At 43.3% G+C, this 22694-nt stretch overlaps 1 protein-coding gene across 2 annotated transcripts in view; it reads right to left on the minus strand.

Annotated features, from left to right (window-relative positions):
- The window catches only part of TRPC4 (transient receptor potential cation channel subfamily C member 4), a 282463-nt gene that overhangs the window by 196501 nt on the left and 63268 nt on the right, over positions 1-22694 (minus strand). For both annotated transcript variants that reach the window (XM_070741813.1, XM_070741812.1), the window contains exon 6: positions 11040-11353. In XM_070741813.1, coding sequence (XP_070597914.1) covers positions 11040-11353 — 314 coding nt within the window. The remainder of the gene's footprint in view (positions 1-11039; positions 11354-22694) is intronic.

Raw genomic sequence — 22694 nt, forward strand, 5'->3', positions numbered from 1 at the left:
GCTGATGGCCCATAGGGGGCATGCTGCTGCACTTATGCACACCCTGTGTTGGCTGAGGATGATGGGCATCGTAGTCCTCCTCCTCGTGGACACCGCCCTCAAGCTTTTCCCCTGGGAAAAGGGGCGCCAGGATCAGTGGGAGGCGGGCAGCTCCAGGGCGTAGGGCCAGTTCCCTCCCTCCCAAGAGCCTGGCTATGCACCCGCCCCACCAAGCGAGCCAGCCCGACGAACGGACGTGCAACAGGAGGGGAAAAGCCCCCCCGCCTCCTTATCCGCTCCGAGAGGAAATAGATTCCCATTTGTCCTTCTTTGCAAGCCACCTTAATGGAGCCAAGAGGGAGGTCTGCCCTCAGAGTGATGCCTCCGGACAACGCACTAGCCCCCCCACTGCAGCCATTCACCATTTGTAGAAAGCAATGCAAGCAGGGCTCCAGGGAAGGAATCCCGGTTCTCGGGGAGGGGCTCTCTTCATCCACCTCCTGCCACTAATGGCCGTAATTTTGTTGCTTGCATCCTTATGATTTATACTGACTGATTGATAACATGATTGATTGCTTATTTGTACCCGGAGAGTTGTACCTTATGATTCTTGATGAATGTCTCTTTTCTTTTATGTACACTGAGAGCATATGCAGCAAGACAGATTCCTTGTGTGTCCAATCACATGTGGTCAATAAAAAAACTCTATTCTTCCCCCAGCAGAAGCAGACAAGGTCTGCTGCTCCTGCGCTGCACTAGGTGGGATGGAGCTGGCTTCCTTGTGGTGGTTCCTCTTTAGTGCCTCCGTTGCTTCTTGGGCTTTGCACGGAGCCAAGAGAGGTAATTTCCTCCTCCAAGAAGGGAAAGAAAAAAGAAAAAGGCCCTTCTGCCACGGGCCTTTTTGAGTGTCACCTGCTTTTCCTCAGCTGCCGCCGCATGTCACTTGCCCAGGCAGGCATTTCTCATGGGGTCCCTGCCAGCAGTGCCCCCATTTTGGATGCTCGTGGCAACTAGCTGCCCCCATCCAAACTGGGTGTGGTGCTGACAGGGCCCCTGCGAGAAATGCCCTCCGCCGGGTAAGCGTGGCAGCAGCTGAGGGGAAGCAGAAGGCCGTCCCTCAGTGCTCGAGAAAGCCTGTGGGGCGGCCTTGATCAGTGCAAGGCAGCTGGCCTCCATCAGCCCCCCACCCCAATCTTCTGCCTTCTGAGGTCGCAGGGGAGGTGGGCGCATGCAACGGCAGCCCCAGACAGAGCGGGAGAAGCTGGGGCTTTCTCCCCCACTGACAGCTTGGGAGGGGCAGATCAGCTGTCGGGTGGGGAGAAACGGCGCCGGCTCTGCGTGGGCTTGGAAAACTCTGCACCGTCTTGCATGCACCACAGCACACTGTGCAGGTTAGAGGGAACATTGCCCACAACTCATTTTCAAGAATAGATATGACATGGCTAAATAAAGGATTGTACAAAAAAATTAAATCGGTTGATATAGAACCAAATACATAGGCAGACCTCAATCCACTGAAGATCATTTGGCAGGGAGAAATGAAGGATTATAGGAGGTAGACTCTGTATATTGATTAGCTTCAGGATAAAAATTATTTAAGGATAATTAAAAGACAGCTAGACTTATTTTTAGTAGAAAATAAGAAATAACCCATCTCCATACAAATACTTTGGGATACACTAAAGGCATATGTGAGAGGCTTAACAATAGCCTACATAGTCAAAAAAAGAAAGGAGGAGAGGGAAGAATATAATCAACATTTAAATAAGATTAAAACTTTAGAAAGGAACTTACAACAAGATCCAACCAATAATAAGACACTAAACTTGTTAAAGGAAGCCAGACACAAAGTAAATATTATCGATTAATAAGAACACGATAGAAATATAAAGCAATCTAAACAAATATACTTTGAAACGGCTAACAAACCAGGCAGATGGCTCTCTCAAAAGATTAAAAAGAGTAAAAGTGATAGACTACTATGTCAATTAGTAGATAAAATTGACTGGTTCAACACATGGAACAACAGAAAAAAGAAATCACATTTGATTACTATAAAAACTTATACAAACAAGACCCAGTAGAAATTTCAAAAACAACAAAATATCTAACTGAAAATAATACTATAGAAATTGAGGATTCAGATAGATGAATGTTAAATGGTAAGATCCAGGAACTCCAACAAACCTTAAAAAGACAAAAGAACAACAAATCATCAGGTCCAGATGGCTTCCCAGGTGAATTTTATAAAAAGATTAACAAAACTTTTGAACCCACCCTTATAGAAGTACATAATGAAATTCTGGAGCAAGGTAAAATACCTGACACATGGAGGGAATCATATATCATTGTAATTACAAAAGAAGGTCTTGAGAAAGATAAAATACAGAATTATAGACCCATATTGTTGTTAAACGCAGACTATAAGATCTTTATGTCAATACTGGCAGAAAGAACAAAAAAAGTTTTAAATAAAATAATAAATACAGACCAAAGCGGTTTCTTACCACAAAGACAAATAAAACAATGCACTAGAACATTCTGGAATATTGTGAGGTACATCCAGGGAGGCAAGTTGCTCTTGCCTTCCTGGACGCACAGAAGGTGTTTGACAATGTTGACATCTAATGGATTGTGGGCTATATACGATGTGTCCGCAGGTGGCTGGTAAGGCCTATGTGGACATGAAATGTTCTGCCACATGTTGGGAAGACATGTGTGGGCACCATTGTCACAGCATTTGCATTTGCAGCCCTGGCTTTGCGGAGTGCTCACTTCTCTACTGCTCTGAATGTTCTTCTGGCCTCAGATGTCTAGCAGCCTTGGTGGGTCAGCATGTGCCATGTTGGTCGATCTTGTGTCAGGGTTTCCCAGGAAGTGGTGTCAATATCGAGGGACTTGAAGAAGGCTTTCAATGTGTCTCTGTAATGTTTCCTTTGTCCCTCATGCAATTACTTTCCTTTAGAAAGCTCACCATAGAGGAGCTGTTTAGGGACCTGATGGTCTGGCATTCTAGCAACATGGACTGCCCTGTGTGTCTGGACTTTCTTCAGCAGGGTGGGAATTGATATCAGGCCTGCTCTGGAGAGGACCACAGTGTCAGGCACCTTATCCCGCCACTGGATCCTCAGAATTCTATGGAGGCACATTATGTGGAAGTGGTACAATTGCCTACCATATCTCCTGTATACAGTCCAAATCTCACTGGCATACAACAGGGTAGTTAGCACTATTGCTTGGTAGATTTTGAGCTTTGTAGCAAGGCTTATTCCATGTTGGTTCCACACATTGGTCATTAGTCTGCCAAATACAGAGCTTGCCTTGATGATTCTGCAGTTGACCTCAATGAAAATTGTCACTGTACGGGGGAGGATGCTGCCAAGGTATGTAAATTGGTCCATTGCTTGTAGCTTTTGTCCCTTTACTGTGATGGTGGGCTCTTTGTATTTGGCTTTTGGAGCTGGATGTTGCATCACTTTGGTCTTCTTTATGAAGGAGACCAAAGTTATTCCATGCTGCTGCAAAATTATCCTGCTCTGATCCAAAATACAGGGCACAGTCATCCACAAAGAGAAGGTCACGTAGCACAGTCTTCTTTATCTTGATGACAGCCTGGAGTCTTCACAGTTTCCCATCAGTCCTGTATCTCAGGCTAACTCCCAAGGAACTGTTCTGGAAGGCATCTGATAGCATGGCTGAGACCATTATGCTGAACAAGGTCAGTGCCAACAGACACTCTTGCTTGACGCTGTTTGTGACAGAAAAGGCCTCTGAAGCTTCTCCATTGTCCAGCACATGGGCCATCATGCCATCGTGTAATTGACGTACCATCATGATGAATCAATCAGGGCACCAAAATTTTGACCTGATGCACCACAGGCCTTCACGACTGACACTGTCAAATGCCTTAGTGAGATCCATGAAGTTCACAATTCTGCTCTTGATACTTCTCTTGGAATTGTCAGGTTGCAAAGATCATGTCCACAGTGCCATGCTTTTTGCAGAAACCGCACTGTGCTTCGGGTAATAGATCCTGTTCCGGATAGTCAGTCAGGTGGTTCAACAACACTCATGCAAAGATTTTGCCTGCAATGGAAAGCAGTGAAATTCTTCTATGATTATCACAGACCTTTCCTCTTGTAGAAGTGTATGATGGATGCATCTTTAAGCTCCTGAGGAATGGTTCCTTGATTCCAGAAAGACTGGAACATCTGAATGAGTTTATTGACAAGCACTGCAGCCCCATCCTTATAGATCTCTGCTGGTATCACATCAGATCCTGGGGCCTTGCCACTGGACAGCTGATTGATGGCCTGTAGGGTTTCAGTCTTTGATGGTGGGGAGTCCAAGCTGTGGTTGATGTCCATCTGGGGCAATCTGTCAATTGCCTCATTGTTGAGGAAGATGGGTGGTTCAATGCAGATTGAAAGTGCTTGGCCCAACACTGTAGAATCAGGGTCAGTGATGAGAGTTGCATCAGCTGTGTCCATTAGAGGGGAGCTCCCTGAGGGCTGATGTCCATACACAGATCTGAGGGCTTCATAGAATCGTTTAACATTGTTTCTATCAGCAAACTTCTGAATTTCGTCAGCTTTCTTACTCAACCAAAGTCCTTGGAGAGGGGCGGCATGCAAATCTAATAAATAAATAAAGGAAGCCTATGCAGTCCACTGGGCTCTTGTCTCCTGGAGACATTTTCTTAAAGGGAGGAAAGTGCCTTTCGAGGTCTGGACATCACAACAAAATCTCTTAAAAACCCTATGCCTTATCAAGAAAACCTCAATTTGATAGTCGTCCATGCCATCATTCTATCCACACAACAGGGAGCACAAGTCACCACCAGGGGCCAATCCAGATGGCCATCTGATTCTGGATGGGACAAATTGACACTAGCACTGAAAACTGCACTTCCAGCTGACCCCTGGCTCACAGATAATAAAGATGTCTTCACCATAAGGGATGGGCTAGCATGGAAGGAATCTAAGCTATATAACCTTGCCAGCTTGAGACTAGAAGTGCTATAGCGCAGCCATGACTCAAAGCTGACCGACCATTTCAGGTTCCTGAAAACCCTGCTAGGAGACAGTTCTGGTGGCCAAAGATGAAGGCAGATGTGGAAGACTACATAAAAAGCTGTGCCATTTGTGCTCCCATGAAGATGAGACCAGAAAAGCCCCCTGGACTCCTCCAACAAATAGCAAGCCCCAGCAGACCTTGGGAGGAAATTGCAAGTTTGCTAAAGCCAGCAGTCAGATCGAGGTTAAGGCTACAGACCCAGCCAGTTCCCAAACCTATAGTGGTGCAATGGGAAACACATTAGGGAGAAAAAGAATTCTAGACTCTAGATCTGTGATGCCAAACTTATCACATGCGTGCCAAAGGTGGCACGCGGAGCAATATCTGCTCCACTCTAGCATGCATGTGTAAACCAGCCAGCTGATTTTTGGCTCATATGGAGGAGGATGTTTTTAGCCTTCAGAAGGTCTCCAGGGGGAAAGCCTCTGGAGCCTGGGGAGGGTAAGAAACAGGTCTATGGGGCCCACCGGAAGTCAGGAAATGGTGGAACAGAGGAGGGGGAGTTGTGCATGTATGCATGGGGTAGTGCAGTGCAGGTGTCCCACACAGTTGCGTGGGGAGTGAGGCATGCAGAGGGCAATTGAATTATCAGTACAGGCACACTGTTGGCACCTGAGGGGAAAAAAAGGTTCACCATCACTGCTCTAGATTGTTTAAAGGGCAATTACAGTACTTAGTTCATTGGAAAGAGTACCTTTTGTCTGAAGTATTTGGGTTAAAAGCTGGGATTTAAAGGCAAAGAGATTAGTGAAGCAATTCCATGATAAATATCCTGATAAGCCAAAAGGTCCTCCTGTAGAGGAGAAGAGGTTATTAAGTAATATTAAGTAATATTAGTAAGTAATGTTAAGTAATATTAGTTAACCCCGTGTTGCTTTCATTTCACAGTTTGATCAGATGCGAGGGGGAGGTGCCATATTTAGTGCTGTGGAAAACTGGGAGGGAGGTGTATGGAGCTGGGGAGATATATAGTCATAATATTCCTTTCTCCAAGAGTCAAGAACATTCTTAGAGTTCCCATTGCCGGGGGGGAGAAGGGGTGGGGTCTGATTGCCGCAGCAGCGGGGATTATTCCCTCTCTCTTGGGAATGTCCCTGAGTTCCCATTGCCCTGGGGTTCTGGTCCTTTTGGACCAGACTGGATCTCTTCTGCAGGGAGAGTGATGCATGGGATGCTGCCAGAGGCCTGGCAGGGGCTGGCATGCCCCACCGGGTGAACTGGCTTGTCTCGCACTGGCTGTGGTGAAGCTGGAGAGGCAGCCATGCCTGAGCCAACACAGCTGCGGAGACAACGCAACGCCAGGATGGTAGCTGAACGATTACGATTGGAAAGAGAATTGGAGGAGTTACTTACAGAGGGAAAGAAGGGATTTCCTGGCTATGGTGGTAAGAAGAGAGTTCCTGAATGGGATTTTAGACTTTTGTTTTTGCACTTGGTTGCTGGACAGAGATAAAATGGCCTGAGATTGAAGAAGGCAGGTATCTGTGCAACGTGGCATTTCAGGGGAAGCTTTGAAAAGTAGCGAATTGCCCATCATTTGATTCTTTCTAGCTATCTAAATGGTCTTTGAAATTTGCCTTTTGGAATTTGGAATCTTAAATCTCTGCTGTGGAAGCTTTATTTTTCTTTTCTTATATAAACAAAGAGAAAAGATTTGGAAAATTGATTATCTATCGATATCGGGTGGCCAGAGGAAATATCATTATATGTTATATAAACATTGTTATATATTATATAAACATTGTTATATTTTTAAAGACTTTGACATTTTGGCTATGAGAAGTTGGATTAGTTAATGCATGGAAGGAAGAAAATATTCAACATGTAATAGACTGAACTGAACTGAACTGATCTGATCTGATTGGACTGTTCGATTTGACTAAAATTACATTTGGACTGCCTGATTTGACTGAAATCACATAAACAATATAATTTGAAATTAAATAATTTTAAGAATTAAATACTTTTTAAAAAATCCAGAAGATATTAAAATCTATCAGCACTTTCTTTTTCTCTTTTCTCTTCTCTCACAAAGTTATAAATTATAAAAAGAATTGAGTATGCATAATGAATTGAATTTATTAATATTTTAATCTTTAAAAAATATATTTATTAATTATTAACAAAACAACAAAAAGTATTCACAATAAGGACATAGACAAAACCAGAAACAAAACATAACCTATATGAACGTATAACTAACTTAAACACTCAATGTTTAATGTTTGCCAACCTACTTGTTGGCATTGCTGCTACAGCTTTCTAACTGTTGTTTTCTGTATTATTTACAAAAATCTTGACAGTGTTAATTTCACACTTATATCTAATATAAAAAAAGAATAACAGGAAGTAACAAGATTGCTGACGATAATAGATTTGACTATGTTATAGATGTTTAAGACTTTAAGTATTTTTTTTGGTTGACCCAATCGTACTATCTATTCCAGGTTTGGTAGAATTCTGTGTTGTCTTTTTGTTGAATTTCCATTGTCATTTTATTCATCTCCGCAATTTCATAAATTTTATTTATTAAATTTAGTATTGATGGGACATTATTTGATTTCCATGTTTGCGCAAAGGCGATTCTGGCCACTGTGATTATATGAATTATTAGGTATTGATCCTCTTTTGATATTTTTTGCCTGATAATTCCAAGCATGTATAGTTCTGGTTTCAGAGGAATTTGTAAAATGGTTATTTGTTCTAAATAGTTTTTAATTTTACTCCAAAATTTTTTGGCCATTGGACAGGTCCACCATGTATGGTAATACGTTCCGATTTTCTTTTGGCATTTCCAACATTTTGGTGATATATTTGGATACATTTTAGATAATCAAACAGGTGGAAAATGCCACATGTAAAACATTTTGTAAATATTTTCTTTATAGGTGGATGATATTGTTAGTTTGTAATTAACAGTCCATATTTTCTCCCATTCGTATATGTTAATAGTATAGCCAAAATTTTGTGCCTATGCTATCATTTAACAATTAAGAAGATGTTTATATAACTTTGAGACTAATTTTTCTTCTGAGCCAAATAGTATTTTATCTAGTTGGTTTTTTGGTTGGAATCCTGTTTTCTTATCTTAACTATTTTATTTGTAAGTAGTGAATCCAATCTATGGCAATATTTTAATCTTATACAAACATATAAGCAAGTGATATAAAGTGTAAAATGGAAGAACTGTACAAGAGGAGAAAATTTAATGGCTTATGAATAAGAAAATTGAAAATAGCTCTGATTATTGTGCGTAATATAGATGAGATATTTGATAATGATTATGATTATTTTTGGATGATTTTCTTTTTCTCTTTTCTTTTCTTTTTTGAATTATAAATTGCCTATCTGATTTATGGTGATAAATAAAGTAGGAGGAAGGGGGAAAAGAAAAGGGAGGAGTAGGATTAATATGGGATAATAATTAGAACTAATTATGCTAGGCATCATAAGGAAAGACAGATTAAACAAGGAAGAGTTAAAATGAATAGATTAGGGAAGATTATCACACTGAATTCAATAGTGGAGATATTTAGAAGTAGGGATAATATATAGATTAGAGAAATATATAGATTAGGGAAGATTATGACATTGCTATGACAGTGACACATAGAATAGGGAAGATAATTACACTGGGATTGGCAGTGGAATTTATAGATTAGGGAAGACTATCACACTAAGAACGGCAGTGGAAAATATCTAAATTAGGGAAGAATACTAATACATTGGCCTTTTTTAATGGAAGATACTTTTCGCACAAAATAATGGAATAATAATGATTATTATTTATTTTGATCTGTTAAAGTAGAAACAATATACTGATATAATGAAAGAAGTGAAAGAAATGAATTGAGTAGGAAATACATTTTAAAATTGGTTGCCGATCAGTTTCCGGTCACAATTCAAAGTGTTGGTTATGACCTATAAAGCCCTTCATGGCATCGGACCAGAATATCTCCGAGACTGCCTTCTGCCGCACAAATCCCAGCAACCAGTTAGGTCCCACAGAGTTGGCCTTCTCCAAGTCCCGTCAACTAAACAATGTTGTCTGGCAGGACCCAGGGAAATAGCCTTCTCTGTGGTGGCCCCGACCCTCTGCAACCAGTTCCCCCCAGAGATTAGAATTGCCCCCACCTTCCTTGCCTTTCGCAAACATCTCCCCCAGGCTTATATAGTTTTATGTATGGTATGGTTGTATGTTTTTAAAATAATTTATACTGCCACAAAAAAGAACATTCTCCCCTGCACCCAGAGGCGTGTGACTGGGAGGCATTTCCAGTAGGGACAGTGCCATGATTAGACCATGTGATGGACTTGTGGATGCTGGGGCAGGTTCTTGGACTTTCTTTTGGATGGGGAAAACCAGGAAGCTTTCAGATTCAGGTTTTCCCAGATATGCCAATACGACATCTCTAATAAAATGGAATTTTGAGGAACTTCAAGCCTTGGAGTCTTCTTTTGTTGGGTGAGGGTGTTACTTGGAACCCAACTTGTAGTCAGGATAACTTTAGTATCTGAATCAATTTGACCATCTCAAAATCATGCTTTGGCATCATTGTAAAAAATGCCTTTAACTATTATTTTTGAGGCCATACTAAAATTAAAGTTAAAGCCTAAATAAGTAATCTGTCAACACCCCAAATAGCATCTGAGAAGCAAATCATCTTCCAGTCCGTTTCTCTCTCATAAGGTTTGATTTATTATCAGAGCCATGTTGGTCATGCTACTGCCTTTCTGATACTAACTTCTTTCCAGTACCCCACCCAGGTTAAGGTTCATCCCACATCCCCACATCCACAAGTTCATCACGAGGACCAGTCTGAGTGCTGGGATTCCACCGACTTCCTCTTTTCTTCAGTTGATGCAGAACAAAAGATGACCTTGGGCTCTAACAAAGGAATGTGTTGTGGCTAGTAACTTTCCCTCTCATACAATTCCCCTAAGACTACTATTGTGGCAGGCCAAAGTCTCTAACTCCATATCATGGCTTCGGCCTGACATAATCATTGTAACATTCACAAACTGGAACTATTTATTTATTTATTTTATTTATTCATTTCTTATGCCGACCAATTTTTATGTCGCCCAAATAAAAGAGGAGGTGGAGTTGCACTACATATAAGAAATAACTACAGAAAGACAGCACAACAATAATGAAAATCATCTTGAATGCATTTGGATCAATATTAAAGGGGGTGGGGGAAATAACATTGCCATAGGTCTATACTATAGGCCACCCAACCAAACAGAGGAAGTAGATGAACTTTTTGCTAGTCATGTAGCAGGTATATGTAAGGAAGCACATCACAATAATAATTGGTTTTTTAAATTATTTATTCAAATTTTTTTTAATGCCGCCCTTCTCCTTAGACTCAGGGTGGCTTACAACATGTTAGCAATAGCACTTTTTAACAGAGCCAGCATACTGCCCCCACAATCTGGGTCCTCATTTTACCCACCTTGGAAGGATGGAAGGCTGGTGATCAGATTTGAACCGCTGACCTACAGATCTACAGTCAGCTTCAGTGGCCTGCACTACAGCACTCTACCTGCTGCACCTCCCCAGCTCTAATTCAATTAATCATGGCACTTTCTTTCCATTGGCCAGTGGAATGAATACCTCTTGCATAATTTAAATAGGGAGATGGGCAGTGCCTAAATTGATAAATAAATTAAACATAAATTTAAAAATACTGATTCCTGTTCCTTTGTAAGATTGTTGTATCCTAAAGTGACTTCATCAGCACCAACATTTCAGAATTTCAGCATTGTTTATACTGTCACTTATTTAACTTTGGCTTTCATACATTTTTCACTTTATAGTATTAATACTGCAAAATGATTATGATAGAAACTTTTAAAATATCATGCTATCTTCCCAAGAAGATTCCCTATCATTGCTATTATGAGAAAGGAAATAGGATGCAGATAAAATATTCATTTTAAAACATGCTATAAAATAAGGTTTTTAAAGTATAACTTACGTTGAAAATGCATTATTTTGATTTTCACAGCGTATTCCTTTGCAGCGATCAGGTTCATTTGTTTCATAATAAAAATATAGCTGGTTAAGTCCATTTGCAAAAGCTAGCAGTACAAGACAATAGATGAACAGAAATTTTAAAATATCCAGTAGCATTCTTCCAAGAGAGATCTGCAGTGGTCCCAAGTGAGAATTTGCAGTGAATAATGATATTAAACGCAAAGAACTAAAAATATTTGCAATAGCAAATAGAGCCTCTGCAACCAGTGTTGGATGCCACATATCCCAGCTCTGTCTTGCAAGCAGTCCACTGTACTGTAAACAAAATAATGAGAGAATATTAACAAGTCTTCCTCTATTGTAGCAGACATTTAAATGACAGTTTAATTTTTTTTATGAATTCAAGAATATGTCCAAAACAAAGCTCGCTCATTTATTTATTTATTTTTATTTATTTATTTATTAGATTTGTATGCTGCCCCTCTCCGAAGACTCATCCATCCATCCATCCATCCATCCATCCAAAATATAGTGCCGCATCTTTCAGACAACTCTGGTCAGCATATTTTTGCTGATAATGAAAATGATTATACAGTATATACCTTAGTTTTCGGTGTATAAGACGGACCTTTTTACTTCAAAAAAGTGTGTCAAAAACTGGGTGCATCCTATACACTGAATGTTGCTGAAGTCGCCTGGCAGCCCTTGGCAGGAGGTCAGCGTCTCAGCCCTGGGGATGCCCCCAAAGGTGGGAGATTGGAGTGGGGGCTGATGGAGCCCAGCCCCCACCCGTGGGATGATCAGCACCGCACCGCGGGCCTCCTCTGTGGCTGGATGCGCCGAGGGGAATCCCCCTCACAAGCAGCTCCCAGAAGCTCCACTCTCCACCCAGCAGCAAAGCGTTGCCTTCCAGGGTGGCAGGAACAAGGGGAGCATCTTCCCCTGAGTTAGCTGGTCTCGGCGGAGACAGTGGCAATGGCGGCAGCTTCCCTTCGAGGAGCAGCAGCAGCACCATGAATGTCACGTCCATGCCCCCCACGCCGCCACTACCAGTGCCTCCGCCGGGACTGGCTAACTCAGGGGCACGTCCTCCTCGTTCCTGCCACCCGGAAGGAGCTGCTTGCAAGGAGGATTCCCCTCAGTGCATCCAGCCGAAGAGGAGGCCTGCGGTGCAGCACTGATCATCCCGTGGGAGGGGCTCGGCTCCATTAGCCCCCACTCCAATCTCCAGCCTTTGGGGGCATCTCCAGGGTTGAGTTGCCTGCCTCTGAGGGAAAGATTGAGAGAGAGAATGAGAGAGGGAGAAGAGGGAAACAAATGCAAGAGAAGGGGAGAGGAAGAAAAAAGGGAGAGGAAGAAGAAAGAGAGAGAAAAACAGAAATGAAAGTGAGAGAAATGAGATCAAAAAATGGGGAGAGAGTGAAACAAATGAGAGCAAGAAGGGAGAGAGAGAGGGAGAGGTACACAGAAATGAGAGAGACCTGGAGAGAGAATGAGAGAGAGGGAAAAGAGAGAGAAAGAAGTGGAGAGAGAAAGAAAAGGAAAAGAGAGAGGGAGGGAAAGAGAGGAAGGAAGGAAGAAGTGAGGGAAGGAAAGAAGGAAAGAAGACATTTCCCACAGAAAACACCAGGAGCCACAAACCCATCCCCTCATGGCTGGAGTGGTTACTATTACACTGCACACCAAGACAACTAGACACAAGAACAGTTTTTTCTTGAATGCCATCACTCTACTAAACAAATAATTCCCTCAACACTGCCAAACCTTTTACTAAGTCTGCACTACTATTACTACTGATTTATGCTAACATACCACAATCTAATCATGCAACACTTGGGAGGTGAAAAAAAGGTTTCTAAGGTTTTGTAAAAAGTTAAATGGGTGGAAGCCTATGGTTTTCTGTGGGCAAAAGATTCTACAAGGCAGGTACTGCCCCGGAAATGGAATACTCCCCAATAAATTAAATGAAATTTGGGGAAAGGCATTGGTTAGTGATGTGACCACCCCATCTGACCTGATAGCACAGATAGCACAGATGAGGAACAACGGCTGGAAGCTGACCAAGGAAAGATTCAACCTAGAAGTAAGGAAGAACTTCCTGACGGTCAGAGCGATCAACCAGTGGAACCACCTACTTGCGGAGGTTGTGAACTCCCTAACTCTGGACACTTTCAAGAGGAGATTGGACTGCCACTTGGCTGGGGTGCTTTAGGATTCCTGCTCAGGCAGGGAGTTGGACTTGATGACCTGCATTGTCCCTTTCAACTCTTACAATCAATCAATCAATCAATCAATCAATCAATAAAATAAATCACTTAGAGAGGGCTGTGAAAGATATTGGAATGGGACTTTTAGTCTCCTCCACTTGGCCGAGCCTGTTACATCCCCAGCCTTCCAGGCATTGGTTGCTGTCTTTTCTCCCTGGCCCTTTAGCTGAATGGGTCTCAAAAGCACTTTCACCCTGGCCTTCTACATGCAGTTCAAAGTGCTGGTCACCATCTTTAAAGGAATGTCACAGGATGGGTTACCTGTAGGACTGCCTTTCCCTAAGGACATATATCTGTGGGGTCTAGGACTTTTAGACACTTGGCCGAACCTGTTCCGTCCCCAGCCTTCCACCTCCCAGACATTGGTTGCTGCCTTTTCTCCCTGGCCCTTTTGCCGAACGGGTCTCAAAAGCACTTTTGCCCTGGCCTTTTCGACACAGGGGACACTTGGCTGCTAGCCAATCAGAGGGTTCATTATTTTTCATTCCCTTCAATGTCTGGAAGCAGCCTTTTCTGGAGAAGGATATTTTAATTAAATTAAATATTTTAATTTGTGTGTGCAGTGTGTTTATTATTTCCTTATCAAGAGACATTATTTTAGAAGCTCTTTTTTCTCAGCTTTGAAGTTTTGACAGTCTTAAATTAACTTTATTGCGTCTTAAGCCTGGGGGAGAGGCAGAGGTGCGCGTCCGGCTTCCGCAATGACAGCAGGTGAGCGAGCCCATGGAGGTGGGTTGGGCAGGCTTTTGCCTCTCCACCCACCCCAGCCATCCACCTCCCAGTCCTGGCAATGACAGGCAGGTTCCACGAGGAGGTGATGAGGAGGAGGAGGAAAGGGAGGACGAAGAGGGCTGGCCACGGGGCTGGGTGCAGTCCTGTGGCAGTCCCCGATCTGGATTTCTTCAATTTCCCCTCTCCGTCGCTCACTTGTGCTCTGACAGCTGAGGCACTGTCAGAAAGGAGCAGAAGCAGCTCTAGTAGCAGTGGCACTGACCGCTAGAGCGCGTTGGCAATGCTTTTAATGGTGATAGCCAAATCAAACTGAACCTTCACCAGCTCACCTGCCCCCCTCACCGCATGGCCGTGGCCGTTGCTCCCCTCCCAGGGCAGCCCGGCAATTTCACACCCCAAAGAGAAGGCCATTATCCCCTCCCAAGCTGACACAAAAAGGGGTCACACGCAGCTGCAGCAGCCTGGGTGCTATTAAAGAGGGAGGCTGCTGAGCGCAGCATGCTTGCCATTCCCCAGCTCGGACCTCCAGGAAATGTTTGGCTGCAAACGCAGCCAGTGTCACCCCGTGATAAAGGGCTTACTCGCCACGGAACGGAAAGGTGAGGCTGTCCCAGAGAAAGCAATTGCCCACGGTCTCCTCTCCCTCCCTCCCCAGCGCTGCTAATTCGTTGCCTGCCTTCTTTTGCTCCCTCCTTTTGATCATTGGGATATGAAAGATTGGGAATCTCTCTGTATGTGTGTGTGTGTGTGGTGGCAAGAGAAAGGGCCCCTCCAAATAAAAAAATGCAGCATAAATCTCCGAAGCATGTGACGCTGGGAGGAGAAAGTTTGGCTCTCCTCTGCGATCAATTGCAGCCCGGTGGCTACAAAAGACAAAAGGATTACTTTGAGCTGCCTGCTTCTGTCCCAGATGCTTTCTGGAAAAGGTTGCAAAATGTCTCTCAACAATTCCCCAACCAGGGCCGTGTTGGCATGATTTGTTAAGAGTTAAGCTGGGACGGGAGCAAATGTGGGAAGAAGGAGGGAAGGAAGAAAGGCGGGCAACAAATTAGTTGTGCTGGGGAGGAAGGGAGGGAGGGAGACTGCGGCCGATTGCTTTCTCTGGGGAAGCTTCGCCTTTCCATTACGGAAGCCTCTTTCTCCTGGAGAAAGCGATCACCCGTGGTCTCGCTCCCTCCCTCCCTCCTTCCCTCCCCTGCCCAGCGCCCCTAAATCATTGTTCGCCTTCCTTCCTTTCTTTCCATACTTACTTATTTACTTATTTCTTTCCGTCTTTTTCCTTCCTTTCTTTTCCTTCCTTTTCTTCCTTTCTTTTCTTTACTTTTCTTCCTTTCCTTTCCTTCTTTCCTTTGTTTTCTTCCTTCTTTCCTTCCCCCCCTTCCCCCTGATCCTCCCTCCTCCTCCGGCTCCCACCCTCCCAAACTTCCCTCTCTGGTTGGCTCTGGGCCAGTCCTGCAACAGGGAATTTGGACGTTGGTTTAGGGGAATCCTCAGTTTCACAGAGACTTGTAATATTGCCAGCAGTTTCTGATAGTGAAGATTCATTGCCAGGTCAGATGGTGAGGAAGTAGAATCAGAGGGAGAGATGGGTGCAGCCAGCCCATTAGTTAATGACCCCATTAGTGAGTCATCAGACTTGGAGGAGGATCGATGGATATATGCCCGAATGCGCAGGCTCATGGCTAGAAAGGACCAACTGTGCAGATATTGTCAGAGATAAGGGAGAACACCTGTTGCTGAGGCAATTAGGTTAATGGGATTGATGATAAATTACGGGCATTGGGGAGTGTGCATATGGGCGTTTATTCATTTGGAGAAGGATCGTTGCCATGGTTTGGACTATTTCAGGATTTCTGTTGATTCTTTGGACGATACAGTTAATTCTTATGGACTCAAAGAAGGGGGAGTTGTGAGAAATCACAGCTGTCTTAATTTGTTCTCTTTTGTTCCTGCTTTTGACCACATTCCAAGACTGTAATCTGGGTGAGAGAAATTTGACTCTGCTTAAACGTGCTTTTAGCACTGTTTCAGATAACTACTTTTATTTCTTCTGGCCGGTGTGTGTGTGTTTGACTTTGCATTCCTCTCTCACTGGGGGCTATTAAAGGAGGGGCAACCGACATGAACTCTCTCTCTCCAGGCTTTAGAAGCCCCCAGCCAGAGTGAGAAAAAAGATGGCAGGAGGAAGAGGCAAGGGGGATGGACTTGGGGGGGGGGAGAAGCACCCCAGAAAGGAGGAGGAAAGGGGGAAAGAGAGAAAGAAAAAAAAGAAGCAATGGGGTTTAATAATAAATAGCAAGGGATTGTGTATGTGTATGTCGAGCTCTCTATTGCACTGGGCTTTGGCATGCATGTAAAAGTAGGAATCATGGGGTAGGGAAAGTGGCTGGGTTGGTAAAGGGGGTAGGAGGACGGGGAGCACAAAAAGGAAGGTAGTGGACACATTAAAAAGTGAATAACCTTCTCCCTCTTTTGCAGCCGACAGCAAAAGAGGAGAGCAAAGCTGAGCGCAGGAGAGAAGACGCTGATTTTGGGGGAAGGAAGGAAAGAAGAGGGGGTATGTATGTGAGAGAGTGAGAGAGAGCAAACGCGTGGTTGCATGAGTGCGTGGAGGGTGCATGTGTGAGTGAGGAGTGTGCGTGTGTGGTTTTTGTTTGGTTCCTTTCAACCACTAACACCCCCGCCCACCCCATCTCCCTCTTGCTCCTTCTCTTTCTCTCCCCTCCCTCTCCTCCTCTTGAGTTCCCCCACCCCGCTGTTTCTCTTCCAGTTTCAGCCAAGCTGAAACACCTGTCTGGCATCTAAATGGTAAGATATCCATATAGTTATTGTGAGGCGGCCGTCCCTTTGAAAATTTTCCCCCATAGGGAGAGCCTAAATCTCAGGGTGGAAGCAATCGCACACCCAAAAAGGCGATGATCCCAAGGATGTTCCCAAGGCTCCCATACCATCCCTCCCATAACTTGCCCATCAACCACCCCAAAAATCAATGGAATGATCAGAGTTGGGACACCAGAGAGACAGACTCATGACAGACAGACACTGCACCCAGCCCCGTGGCCTCTTCACCCTCCCTTTCTTCTTCCTCCTCCTCCTCCTTCTTACGGAACCTACCTGGTGCTTCCAGGAAAAAAAATGCAATAAAGCTAATTTAAGACTGTCAAAACTTCAAAGCTGAGAAAAAAGAGCTTCTAAAATAATGTCTCTTGATAAGGAAATAATAAACACACTGTACACACAAATTAAAATATTTAATTTAATTAAAATATCCTTCTCCAGAAAAGGCTGCTTCCAGACTTTGAAGGGAATGAAAAATAATGAACCCTCTGATTGGCTAGCAGCCAAGTGTCCCCTGTGTCGAAAAGGCCAGGGCAAAAGTGCTTTTGAGACCCGTTCGGCAAAAGGGCCAGGGAGAAAAGGCAGCAACCAATGTCTGGGGGGTGGAAGGCTGGGGATGGAACAGGTTCGGCCAAGTGTCTAAAAGTCCTAGACCCCACAGATATATGTCCTTAGGGAAAGGCAGTCCTACAGGTAACCCATCCTGTGACATTCCTTTAAAGATGATGACCAGCACTTTGAACTGCATGTAGAAAGAAACTGGAAATCAGCACAGATCATACAACAGAGATGGGCAAATATATGTGTTGTGGTTAGCTCTGGCCCAGCTCCTGCCCCAAGGACTGTGGATGTGGGGGAGACATCACCATGCTGCAGGCCTGTTTTGCCCCTGGTGGAATCTGCTGATGAAGGCTCCTCTGACCAAGAAGACATGAGTGACAGGGAGGAGGAGAGTGTGGCAGACAGCTCAGAAGGAGATCAATTATCTAGCTCCTCCTTGGATTCAGAACAAGAGTTAATGATACAGCCACGCATGCGGAGAGCATAGGCAGCAACAACTGAGGGATTATTATCAAAGAAAATGAGGCCACCTGTGGTTGGGTGGGGCTGTGGTCATTAGTGAGGCTGCTATAAATAGCAGCCTGTGGGTTTGGCCATTGTGGAGGATTATCTGATCGTTGTGTTTTGTGACTGCTTTACTGACTTTGACTTTTTGTGTGCTGATTTTTCCCCGCTTTGAAACTAAACCAGAGCAAAGTGTGTTTCACTTTGTGAAAGAAGGACTGTGAATTGCCTCACAGCTGCAAGCTAAGTATCACAGAACTGATAAGGGACTTGTACAAATTACCAGTTTGGTTGGAGATGAGTGCTCTTTGCTATACCAAAAGAGGGCTTAGTTTAAGTGAATTTTCATTATAAAGAACATTGTTTTGAATTTTCAAACGTGTGTGTGTGTCTGAAATTTGTACCTGTGAATTTTTGGGAGGATTCTACCAGAGAGCCGGACAGAACAATATGGGGCTCACTTTGCATAATGCTGCATTCTGGACCAATTAAAGCTTTTGGGTGGCCTTCAAGGGCAATCCCATGTAATATAAATATACAGAAGATCCCCTGATATCAGGCCAGCATTTAATAGATTTAAATAAGATAAGATTAAAATGATAACCAAAAACAAGACCAAAAAAAAAGACTTTTAAAAAAGGTTAAACATTCAAATGACAAAAATATTTAGGAATTAATCTAACTGCAAGAAACATAACATTAAAAAAATTATGATAGATTAAATGAAAAAATAAAAAGTGACTTAGACATATGGGCAAAATTACAGCATTTCCTCATGAGAAGAATTGCTTTTGTTAAAATGAATGTTTTACCAAAAATTATTTTTCTATTCCAAACAATCCCAATAAAACTGTAATAGGACTATTTCACAAATCTAAACAAGATAATAAGTAAATTCAGATGGCAACATAAAAAACCTAGAATAAAATTAAAGCTATTACAGGAATTGAAAAATAGAGGTAGACTAGGATTGCCTGACTGGAAAGGATATTATGTAGAATTGATGTGGGCCAAAAATTGTATGAAACTAGAAAACACAAAATTGCTAGAATTAGAAAGTCATGATTTACAGACGGATTGGCATTCCTTTTTATGGGATGGCAAACATACAGCACATCAATATTTTATGAACCATCACATAAGAGGTGACTGGGGCACGTACTTATCCACCTGTCTGGGAAGGGTTTGATCTGGTGACACCTGATGAAGTGGACAAGGCCATTGGAGCTGTGAGTTCTGAAACCTGCTTACTGGATCCGTGTCCCTCCTGGCTGGTTTCGGCCAGCAGGGAGGTGACACAGAGCTGGGTCCAGGAGATTGTCAATGCCTCCTTGGGGAGGGGGTCCATTCCGGCTCCTTATAAGGAGGCCCTTTGCGCCCCCTCCTCAAGAAGCCTTTCCTGGATCCAGCCGTGCTTAATAACTACCGTCCAGTCTCCAACCTTCCCTTTATGGGGAAGGTTGTCGAGAAGGCGGTGGCGCTCCAACTCCAGCAGTTCTTGGAAGAAGCCGATTATCTAGGTCCCCAGCAGTCTGGATTCAGGCCCGGTTACAGCACGGAAACTGCTTTGGTTGCGTTGATGGATGATCTCTGGCGGGCCTGGGACAGGGGCTTGTCCTCTGTCCTGGTGCTTCTTGACCTCTCAGCGGCTTTCGATACCATTGACCATGGTATCCTTCTGCACCGGCTGGAGGGGTTGGGAGTGGGAGGCACTGTTTTCCAGTGGTTCTCCTCCTACCTCTCCGGTCGGTCGCAGTCGGTGTTAGTGGGGGGGTCAGAGGTCGACCTCGAGGTTACTCCTTTGTGGGGTGCCTCAGGGGTTGGTCCTGTCCCCCGCTATTCAATATCTACATGAAACCGCTGGGTGAGATCATCCAGGGGCATGGGGTGAGGTATCTTTAGTATGCGGATGATACCCAGTTATATGTCTCCACCCCATGTCCAGTCAACAAAGCAGTGGAAGTGATATGCCGGTGCCTGGAGGCTGTTGGGGTCTGGATAGGTGTCAACAGATTCAAACTCAACCCGGATAAGATGGAGTGGCTGTGGGTTCTGCCTCCCAGTGACAATTCCATCTGTCCATCCATAACCCTAGGGGGGGAATTATTGATCCCCCTCAGAGAGGGTCCACAACTTGGGCGTCCTCCTTGATCCACAGCTCACATTAGAGAAACATCTTTCAGCTGTGGCAAGGAGGGGGGCCTTTGCCCAGGTTCGCCTGGTGCACCCTATCTGGACCGGGACTCACTGCTCACAGTCCCTCATGCCCTCATCACCTCGAGGTTCGACTACTGTAATGCTCTCTACATGGGGCTACCTTTGAAAAGTGTTCGGAAACGTCAGATCGTGCAGAATGCAGCTGCGAGAGCAATCATGGGCTTCCCAAGGTATGCCCATGTTACACCAACACTCCGCAGTCTGCATTGGTTGCTGATCAATTTCCGGTCACAATTCAAAGTGTTGAATTCATGGCATCAGACCAGAATATCTCTGGGACCGCCTTCTGCCGCACGAATCCCAGCGACCGGTTAGGTCCCACAGAGCTAGCCTTCTCCGGGTCGTGTCGACTAAACAATGTCGTTTGGCAGGACCCAGGAGAAGAGCCTTCTCTGTGGCGGCCCCAACCCTCTGGAACAAGCTCCCCCCGGAGATCAGAACTGCCCCCACCCTCCTTGCCTTTTGTAAAGTTCTTAAAACCCATCTCTGCCGTCAGGCATGGGGGAACTGAGACATCTCCCCCGGGCCTATACAGTTTATACATGGTATGTTTGTGTGTATGCTTGCTTTTAATAATGGTTTTTTTTAAAAAAAAATTATTAGATTTGTTCTTACATTGTCTTTGTTATTGTTGTGAGCTGCCCCGAGTCTATGGAGAGGGGCGGCATACAAATCTAATAAATAATAATAATAATAATAATAATAATAATAATAATATCCCTTTTAAGTGTTTGCTTAAGAAGCAAATTTATAGAGATATTTTGCACAGGTTCTCACCTATAGAAGCATGCCTTAAAAAAATAGGAGACCAGTAACAAATAAAGATTTGATGAAGGGATTGGTAAAAACAAGTCTAGAATTAAAAAAGGGGATAGATTTTGAATCGAGGGAATATCTACAAGCAAGAACAAGATATGACAAAGATTAAGAGAGAACGGGAAATAAAAAGTAAAATAGCACTAGATAAAATTATAAAATTAGGGCCAGAAAACAAAACGATTCAAAAACTATATTACTATCTGTTAGAGTACAAAATGGAAACAGAACAAGTAAAAGATAATATGGTCAAAAGGGCTCAGGATTTTGGGTATACTATTGATTTAAATGAATGGCAACAAATTTGGGATAGAAATAGGAAATGGACATTAGCAACATCTTATCAAGAGAACTGGTATAAGATATTTTTCAGATGGCACATAACCCCTATCCAACTTGCAAATATTAAGTATGAACCAAAATGCTGGAAATGCAAAAAAGAACAAGGCACTTATTATCATATATGGTGGGTTGTGAAAAAGTTAAAATTTATTGGGATAGAATTAAGGGGTGGTTAGAAGAAAATTTAGACAAGAAAATAGAGGAAAAAATCCAAACTTTTAAAAATTGGAGATAGCAAGGGAGAAATTTGGAAAAAAAACAATTATATTTGATCCTGCATATAACTTCACCTGCAAGATTAACTTCCACACAATCATGGAAAAATAATAATTTATGATAAGAAGAGATTATCAAAAAAATAATGTGTGCTGAAATTGATAAATTAACACAGGAATTAAAAAACATAGATGACTCAGACTACTATAAATGCTGGGATAGGTTTTATCATTGAATGGGGGGAGAGATACACAATCAGAATAACGGAACAAATGATTGATAAGAAAGAAAATTAAAATACCCTTGGGAAAAGGGGAAATAGGAAAGATCTTTTTGAGAGAATAATGTATAGAAAATGTAAATAATTTGTAAATATTAATTCTTTACTAATGAACAAGCATTAAATAAGTATTACGAGAAATGTAAAACAGATCTGTCATGTAATGTCCATTGTTTTTAAATGTTTTTTGTTTGTTATGTGTTTGTAAATAAAAATTAATATAAAAATAAAATAAAAAGGGCAGTCCCATGTAGAATCCATTGCAGTAATCCAGACAGGAGGTGACCAAAATATGGGTGACCACGGGCAAGGCCTCTTGATACAGGAAAGGATACAACTCGCACATCGGAGAAAGGCCACTCTTGCTATGGCTGCCATCTAGTCCTCAAGCAGAACCATGAGTCCAGGAGGACCCCCTAATTGCACATCAGTTCAGTTGGGAGAAGTAGCACCCCATCCAGAGTCAAAGATAAATGGGAGGGGAGCGCAAAAACCCACTGGCATTCTGTCTTTCCAGGGTTGAGTTGGTCAGATCCTCTCCATCCAGACCCTTACAGCTCCAGACACTTTTCCAGCACCTACATAGCATAACCTCTCTGGCTAGGGGTGAAGATGTATAATTGGGTATCATCAGCATACAATAATACCAAACTCCACATCAATGGAAGACCTCTCCTAGCTCTTGTAGACATTGAAAAAAAGTGACAAGAGGTTCAGGTCCTCACATAGGGTTTGACATCTCCTCTCTTACCAACATCCAACCATGGAGGAAGGAGGAGGACCACTTTAACACAACGTTTCCCACTCCCAAGCTCTGAAGCCAGTCCAGAAGGATGCAATGGTTAATGGTATTGAAAGCCGATGAAGGGACATTTCTGGTAGC

The sequence above is a fragment of the Erythrolamprus reginae genome, chromosome 2 (genome assembly GCF_031021105.1).
Source record: "Erythrolamprus reginae isolate rEryReg1 chromosome 2, rEryReg1.hap1, whole genome shotgun sequence".
Classification (NCBI taxonomy): domain Eukaryota; kingdom Metazoa; phylum Chordata; class Lepidosauria; order Squamata; family Dipsadidae; genus Erythrolamprus; species Erythrolamprus reginae.